We start from the raw sequence: 7,806 nt of genomic DNA on the forward strand, positions 1-7,806 counted from the left end.
TGTCAGTATAGCACTGGGAAATCAGGAGAAGACACAGAAAATGACACCTTTGAAAAGAGGATGGAAGACAATAGAGTGGCTAAGCAGCAACCGCTGGTGGCGCCACTACGGAATTACAAAATTAACAGAGCTAAACAGCAGTCGCCGAACCATCCTCCCCCGAACTGGATCCGGCTTCCGGAGCGAGTGAGCTTGGTTCTAATAAGGCAAGCTGATTAGCTCCCCGGCGCAATATGCCTGTCGGAAACTCGACGTCCACCGCTCGAACTAGTTCATCCTTTCCCGGATACGTCCTCACAATTTTTCCGGTCCGCCAGCGCCCGCGTGGTGCATCCTTCCAGTCGTCGAGAACGAAGTCACCAACCGCTAGGTTTCGGGCTGGTCTTGTCCACTTGCGTCGCGAGGTCATGGACTGTAGGAATGCTCCATGCCACAGCTCCCAGAAGCGGTCAGCCATCCGTTGAACGTACCGGTAGTGGTCCCGTGGCAAGGCTCGAGAGAACTCTCCCGCCGGTAGATCCGCAATTGGGGGCGATTCAAAAAATCGTTCGGCGTCAAGGGCCGAATATCGTCAGCATCTGAGCTGACATAAGTCAGTGGGCGGGAATTGAGCAGTCCCGACACTTCAAACAGGAGCGTCCGAAGAATCTCCTCACTTGGATTACGCTGCCCGTTCATCTCCTTGTCCAGCACGGGATAGAGCGCTCTCTTGACCGATCGCACCAGCGATTCGTGAGCTCCACCAAAGTGGGGTGTCTGGGCTGGCTGGAACCACCATCGAATCCCGAGAGCCTTGAGCTCCGTCTCCAACGCCGAACTCTCCTTTAGTCTCTCCAGCTCCTCACGTAGTAGTCGCTCCGCCCCGGTTAGATTAGTTCCGTTGTCGGAGAACATCTCAGCTGGCTTGCGGTAGATAGAAACGAAACGACGCAAGACCAGCAAGAAATCATTGGCTGATAGAGAGATCACCACGTCGGTGTACACGGCCCGTGTCACTAGGCACGTGAACAGGGCGCCCCATCGCTTGGCCGTCCCTCTGTGGTAGGCGATGTCAATAGGGCCAAAATAGTCGACGGAGGTATAGGTGAACGGAGGCTGATGCGCACCTAGACGGGCCTTATGAACGTCCGCCATCATCTGTAATGCTGCTTTGGGTCGGAAACGCCGACACGCCAGACACTCGTTGCGAGCTCTCTTGACCGCCTCTCTTCCTGCTGTGATCCAGAAATGTTGCCGCACCTGGGCAAGCACCATGTCAGTTCCGGAATGATGAAGCTGCTCGTGAAAGGCTCGGATGATTGCTCGCGCTAACAGATGTCGGCCACTCAGGATCGGTGGGTGGAGGACCTCGTACGGTAAATTCGCTCGACTGAGACGCCCTCCCAGCCGCAACACCCTCTCAGCATCCAAAAAGGGGGTCAAGGGCTGTAAGGTTGATGTAGGACGGATCGCCTTTCCACGTTCAAGTCTGCTAATCTCCTCAGGATAGGTCTCCCGCTGGCACCGTCGGACAAGATCGAGATAGTCATTCTCTAACCTAATGAGAGTGGGCACGTCGCCGGCAGCTATCTTCACCGTCTTCCAGTCAAATGGCACTATTGTCTCTGCCACAACATCACTCAAATGGGCGCGGGCCCCACGCATCTCCGCCTTCTCCATGGTCCAGGGGAGGTCTTGGGGCCAGGCCGTCTCCTCTTGATACAAGAAGGGTGGTCCGTCCAACCACCACGCTGGGATTGCCCGGTCACCCAGTTGAGAGCGGGTCGCAGCATCTGCTGGGTTTAGCACCCCTGAAACGAAACGCCACTCCGAAGGATCCGTTAGGGTCTGGATCTCGCCAATACGGTTGCTCACATAAATCTGGTAGTCACCGGACAACGCCCGAACCCAATTGCGCACGGTACTGCTATCGGTCCAAAAACGACGCGCTGCTATCTTCCGGGTCAATGAAGATTCCACGAAACGGGCCAAACGCGCTCCAAGAAGACCAGCGTTCAGTTCCAACTTGCACACGGACACTGTTTTTAACGGAGCTAACTTGGTCACTGCCTTGATGAAACGCACGATCACTCGGTGGTCACCGTAGACATTGCGGATAAAACATACAGCGGCACAGGCCTCCTCAGAGGCGTCTACGAACGTATCCAGCTCGGTCCGGACGATCTGGTCTTCATCCGAAAAAATGCAGCGGGAAAACTCCACCGTCCTTAGCTGCTCCATTGTGTCGAAATAGTTCTCCCACCATTCACGGTCTAGTCCAGTCACTGCATCTTCCCATCTCAAGCCTTTCACCCCAAGGTGGCGTAGTCGTATCTTGGCCTTTACGGTCATTGGGGCAGCGGCGCCGAGGGGATCAAATAATCCAGCCACCTTTGAAAGGAGGCCGGCGCGGGTATAGTTGATCTCTGCTAACCGGACACGAAAACCTAAAACATCAGTGGCAGGCCTCCAGGTGATGCCAAGGACCATCTCGGCATCGTCAGCGCCGAGGTTCACTGTGTTGACACTACTTTCCTTTGGATCTGGAAGAGAGAGCTGCTCCATCAGGCGTGCATCGTTGGTCACCCAATGGGTCAGGTGGAAGTCACCACTGCTCAAAGCCTTGTTGACTGCTGTCGCCCGGCGCAGCGCCTCGTCAGTGGTCTTGCTGGAATCCAGGTAATCGTCAACGTACAGGTATTTCCGGATGGCGGCGGCCGCCTCACCTTGGTCCACGGCTGCGTCGTCTGCTGCTCTCCAGGTCGTCCGGATAGCCGTATAGGGCGAACATGACACACCGAATGTTACCCGTGTCATCTCACACGTTGTCACCGTTCCATCTCCTTCCGGCCACAGGAATCGAAGATAGCGACGATCCATGTCGTCCAGCCGAATGCGGCTGAACTTGGCACCTATGTCTGCCGACCACGCCACCTCTCCCTCCCGGAAGTGTAGAATGACAGCTGGGAGCGGATTTTGAAGTGCTGGGCCCGGTGTGACGTAGCCGTTAAGGCTCCTCCCTCGGTACTTAGCAGCTGCGTCGAAAACCAACCGCAGCTCAGGGCGCCCAGCAACCTTGGGCACTGCAAAATGGGGTAGCCAATATCGAGTTGGCCGCTCCTCGACCTCTGTGGCAGACAGCCGCCTTGCGTAACCTTCCGCAAAATTCTTCGCCATCGACTCTCGATAGTGTGTCTCATAGGCTGGATCTCTTGCAAATTTGTTCAGAAGCGGACGAAGCCGAGAATCAGCTACACTCCGTTTGTCGGGCAACAATGGAGGCTCTTCATCCTTCCAGAGAATTGGGGCCTGGTAACCCACATCCAGCTTCTTGGTTTCAGCATCCAACTTTTCGACTGCCCGTCGATCGTCTGTGGACATTCCCGCGCCCTGGTACTCGGTGCCGAATGATTCGGTGTCGCAGAACCGTCGTAGTTGTTCCACCAACTCCGCTGTGATGTGTACATCTGGAGAGGCAAAGGCACGGTGGCAGAGGGCCTCCGTCGTCGATCCTGATCCCAAAACACCAAGGATTGTCCATCCTAGCCTTGTCTTGATAGCCGCTGGCTCGTCGTCGGCTCCGAGTCGATAATCTGTCGGTGTGATAAGAGTTGTATGGTTTAAACCAATCAGGACGTCGATTCTTCCGCCAGAGCTGCGTAGCGGCGGCAGGTCGTTAAGGTGGGTCCAACGGTGGCGATGCTGCTCCCAATTGTACACGGGAACTGGCTGTGTCACGGTCTTCAGGGTCGAGCCCTTAAGGGTCACTATGTCACCGAAGGCCGTCATCAGCTGAAGAAACAATTCCTCTGAATTCGGGTGCGTTGAGGCCGCGTCAGCTACTCCCTGGACTCGAAGTGTCTGTCGCTCGCCCGAAATCCGGAGCGAACGAACCAATCCCTCGCGGATGAAAGTTGTGTTGCTCCTGGCGTCCAACATGACATTAATGGGCACCAGCTCCCCGTCAGCATTCATGGCGTCGAGGCGGATCACCCCAAAGGCGATGGTACCGGACATTGCTCTGGCAAAATGTGAGGTGCCCGTTCTCTCCGGAAGTCCCCGGTCAGTGTGGATCAGAGGGTGGTGGAACGCCTTACATCCATCCTTGCCACATTCTTTCTTGAAGCTACAGTTGCTAGCTCCATTTCGCACACCGAAGCAACAGTAGCACAGGCCGCGCACCATTAGGAACGTCATTCGTCCAGCTACGGGCATATTCTTGAAGAATTGGCAATCAGCCAACCGATGCTCACCCTCACATTTAAAACAATACGGAGTTTTGGGTGCTGGTGTCGTTCCTTCACGAGGGGTAGGGGCAGGAGCCCCTCGAGCCGGTCCGGCCCTGTGATTGGTGGAGGCCTGGTGGGCCCGTGAATGTCTCTTCTGATGATACGGGTTGTTTACCGCCTGGGGTGGCCGCGCTGGATTGTTGCTCCTCTGGTGCTGCTCGGCGGCAATGGAATAGGCATTCTGGTACGCAGCCGCTCGCGTACATAACCAGAGGCCAAACTCGCTCATGGTGCGACGCTCCAATCCTCCACGCTGGCCGTCATTCCAGTGTAACCGATCGTGGGGCTGAAGTTTCTGTGTGAGTCGCTCGATCAAATCAGCATGGCTGGTCTCACCGATCCAGGTGAGATTGAAGAGGTGAGTCCTCACCTTTTCAGCAAATCTACGGAATGTAGCGGGTGTCGGTGGCTCGACTCGATCCAGGGCCTGTAGGTGTGCTGCACGGATAACTGCACGGCTGCCACATGTCCCCTTCAAACGTCGGAGGGATTCCTTGTAGGCCAGCGCACCTCCACCTAATCCGTAAACTAAATCGGCCGTCTCTCCCCGTACGTTCCTCTTCAAAATCGCCAGCTTCTCTCCAGGCGCCTTACCGGTCTGGTGTACGAGTGAGTGAAAAAGGTCGATCCACTCAAACCAATCCAAAGCGCGACCGGAGTAAACCTCCAAGTCTACTCGTACTGATGTGTGGCGATGATCACCGGAATAAACGAACGGCTTCTCTCTTCCACTGCAATAGTCGTCGATCCACTCATCCGGCGCGTGAACTCGTGCTACCGGTCTGTACGGGGGTACGGAGATAATCGACCGAAAATCGTCCTCTCGATCGTCATTCAAGGCCTTCTCCCCCCCCTAGGTCTTGAACGGACTGCTTGGCTGCCTCCATCTCCTTCAATGCTGCTTCGGCTGCCTTGGCGGCCTCCTCGTAAACCTTCGCGGCGTCTTGGGCTCGTTGTCAGGCGGCGAGTACCTCCGGATCTGCAGGATCCCATCCAGGGACGGAAGATATATCCCCTTCTCGGCTAGAGAGGTACGCAGCCACCTCGTCCGCCACTGCGTCAACATCTCCTCCGTAACGCAGGAATGATTCTTGTTGTTGCTCCCCCTCAGCCTCCTCCAACAGCTCCAATAAACGGTCATTGATCGGGCCGGAATCACCAAGGAGAGTGCGAGCGTCATCCAGGAGGCGGGTGGCTTCACGGCATGAAAGCTTGTTGGTTATAACCTTCCGGATACGGGTGCTGCATCCGGTTATCTTCTGACGGAGTACCTTCTGGCGGCCCCTGCATTGGTCGATGGTGAGCGCTGCGATATCTTCCGCCATAATGACAAAGGCTAGAATAAGGCGAAGGATCAGAGCTAGCAGCAACGTAATGGATGGTAGCGCTGCTCGTCGATGGAGAATCTTCGTCCACTGGGTTGCCTGCTTAACGGCAGGGTCTTAGTCAGTTCAAAAGAGGGTGCAATAGAGTCCTGGAACACCGTCTGTTTATAGCTGGACTCCCAACTTGGTTCTCGTCGAGTAGTCGGCTCTGCTTGACGGGCAAAGGATTCTCTTGGCTGGAACTGGTCAGTTCCTTCCAACTTGGTTTTCGTTGGCTTGGTCGGGTCTGCTTAACGGCAGACAGTCTTTGTCAAGGCGCCACAGGGGCGGGTCAATTCAACGCTGAGCAGCGTGGGAAGGTCTGCTTAACGGCAGGCCGAAGTCCAATCAATAAATGCTGAAAGGTGTGGGCAGTTCTGCTTAACACCAGGATGAAGTCACATCAAATGCTGAACAGCGTCATTCAGAAACGTGCCGGTGGCTCCGGTTCGAAGGACCAGATGATAGCTTGGTTGGTACTCGAGTAGTGGACTGTATGGACCACGAGTATATTGTGTCAGTCTCGATAAAACAAAGTCATGAATTCTGATCATCTATCATCAATCTACAACAAAAGGAGTTAGACAGGGATCAAGCAACACGTAACAATGAATAATTACCTAGCAGAGCTAGCTTGGATGAGGAATAAAGATTACGATACAACTGGGTCACTCAACACAGTGGGTGAACACCAGGTCAGGAGGGCAAGAACCGTTATCACAGCAACTGAATGAATACATGATTAGATGCAATAGACAAGGTAGCTCTAACACATGTTTGACTAGTACCTTGCTTAAGGTTCCGTCTGTCAAGACCTCAACTCTAGTCAGACCTCAGTGCTAGTCAACTTCTAGTCACGTTTTCTTTTATACAATTCTAGTCAGGGCTATACAATTCTAGTCAGAGCTATAAAGGAAACAAAGTTATGACATGTAAAACAATTAGGCAGTGTTTGAACGGAAATACCTGTGTCAATAAATCAAGATGTCAGTATAGCACTGGGAAATCAGGAGAAGACACAGAAAATGACACCTTTGAAAAGAGGATGGGAGACAATAGAGTGGCTAAGCAGCAACCGCTGGTGGCGCCACTACGGAATTACAAAATTAACAGAGCTAAACAGCAGTCGCCGAACCAGTGACCATCACGACGCTGAAAGCGCTTCACTGGCGCTTCACCTCTCGGAGATTAGCAACTTCCACATTCGACATCAACCTGGAAAAACACTGAAACTACGCATTGGCATCCATTCTAGTATGTTTGATGTCAATCAGTTGAATTTCAGGGCCTTGTTTTAATTTATGGCCAACTAGATTCAGGTCCTTGCGTTGCTGGAGGGGTTTGATTGAAAATGCCTCGATATTGCCTCTTTGGTGACACGGTTAACACAGCATCTCGGATGGAATCATCCGGACAAGCTCATCGTATTCATATTTCTGCAGCTACCAAAGAGCTTTTGAATAGTTTAGTTGGCTATATCATTGAAGAACGCGAAATGACATACATCCGAGCACAATGATTCAAAAGTGCTGGATCAGCAATACTAAGTATCTTTTCCCCGTCTTAGGGGAAATGATGACTTCTTCGCTTGTTGGCGAAGAATCATGGCGTACTAGAGGGGTCACTTGGGTGCGATGGAAGGAGAAATATCCCATTTCTTCCAGAACCAGCGATTGTCGATCCACCGGTATCACATGAAATTTTGCTCATGTTAGAAGATGTCCAACCTCAAACAGAGTTAGATCCTATCGACACGTCCCCGAGTACGTGGCTATTGGGCGATTGTCCACTGGTTCCCAATGAAGATTACGAATAAAAGATGTCACAACTCAATAGCAATGTCAACATTAGTTTCGATGACAGGAATCGTAATAAAACCGGAAAGGAAACTTATAAAACCGGAAAGGAAACTTATAAAACCAGGAAACTTATAAAACTTATGCATACCAAAAAAAGAATTTCAGTTCTACGAATAAACAGAAAAATTGTACGAAATTGGGGTACTTTCTTATACAATGCTCCCACGCTCGTCGATGGACATATCGTAAAGTGCACACCAATAAGGTCTATGACATTTGAAAAACATAATAGGTAAGTAGGAGAAAAACAGTTATACCTTAAGTGATTGCTTCAAGTTAATCCAAGTGTTTACTGAATGGCGCCTTCCTACTGTT

The 7,806-nt window shown here is 52.5% G+C and overlaps 2 protein-coding genes and 1 long non-coding RNA gene across 3 annotated transcripts; all 3 read right to left on the bottom strand.

The window, feature by feature from the left end:
• Positions 1-405: 405 nt before the first annotated feature.
• LOC123476923 lies at positions 406-2,235 on the bottom strand. Its single transcript, XM_045179931.1, has 2 exons — positions 1,405-2,235; positions 406-708 (listed from the first exon to the last, which is right to left on the bottom strand). The coding sequence occupies exons 1-2, from the start codon at positions 2,218-2,220 to the stop codon at positions 406-408; spliced, it is 1,119 nt and encodes a 372-aa protein (XP_045035866.1). The 5' UTR covers positions 2,221-2,235.
• A 92-nt stretch (positions 2,236-2,327) lies between these two features.
• LOC116935159 lies at positions 2,328-5,593 on the bottom strand. The gene is made up of 3 exons (XM_045179932.1): positions 5,240-5,593; positions 2,414-4,866; positions 2,328-2,370 (listed from the first exon to the last, which is right to left on the bottom strand). The coding sequence occupies exons 1-3, from the start codon at positions 5,591-5,593 to the stop codon at positions 2,328-2,330; spliced, it is 2,850 nt and encodes a 949-aa protein (XP_045035867.1).
• Positions 5,594-6,049: 456 nt separating this feature from the next.
• Positions 6,050-6,765, bottom strand: LOC123476910. The gene is made up of 4 exons (XR_006651966.1): positions 6,599-6,765; positions 6,421-6,538; positions 6,253-6,358; positions 6,050-6,197 (listed from the first exon to the last, which is right to left on the bottom strand). It is a non-coding gene; the product is annotated as an uncharacterized LOC123476910 (long non-coding RNA).
• Positions 6,766-7,806: the final 1,041 nt, after the last annotated feature.

Source organism: Daphnia magna, linkage group LG10 (genome assembly GCF_020631705.1).
Source record: "Daphnia magna isolate NIES linkage group LG10, ASM2063170v1.1, whole genome shotgun sequence".
In the NCBI taxonomy this organism is placed as follows: domain Eukaryota; kingdom Metazoa; phylum Arthropoda; class Branchiopoda; order Diplostraca; family Daphniidae; genus Daphnia; species Daphnia magna.

What these genes read in the sequence shown, in the direction of transcription:
- LOC123476923 (XM_045179931.1), bottom strand. Translation starts at nt 2,220, where the DNA reads ATGGAGCAGCTAAGGACGGTGGAGTTTTCCCGCTGCATTTTTTCGGAT. An exon ending in CCTTGACCCCCTTTTTGGAT is followed by an intron (nt 709 to 1,404) that starts GCTGAGAGGGTG and finishes CGATCGGTCAAG; the next exon opens with AGAGCGCTCTATCCCGTGCT.
- LOC116935159 (XM_045179932.1), bottom strand. Translation starts at nt 5,593, where the DNA reads ATGGCGGAAGATATCGCAGCGCTCACCATCGACCAATGCAGGGGCCGC. An exon ending in GGGATCCTGCAGATCCGGAG is followed by an intron (nt 4,867 to 5,239) that starts GTACTCGCCGCC and finishes CTCGTACACCAG; the next exon opens with ACCGGTAAGGCGCCTGGAGA. An exon ending in GTTTTAGGTTTTCGTGTCCG is followed by an intron (nt 2,371 to 2,413) that starts GTTAGCAGAGAT and finishes CTCCTTTCAAAG; the next exon opens with GTGGCTGGATTATTTGATCC.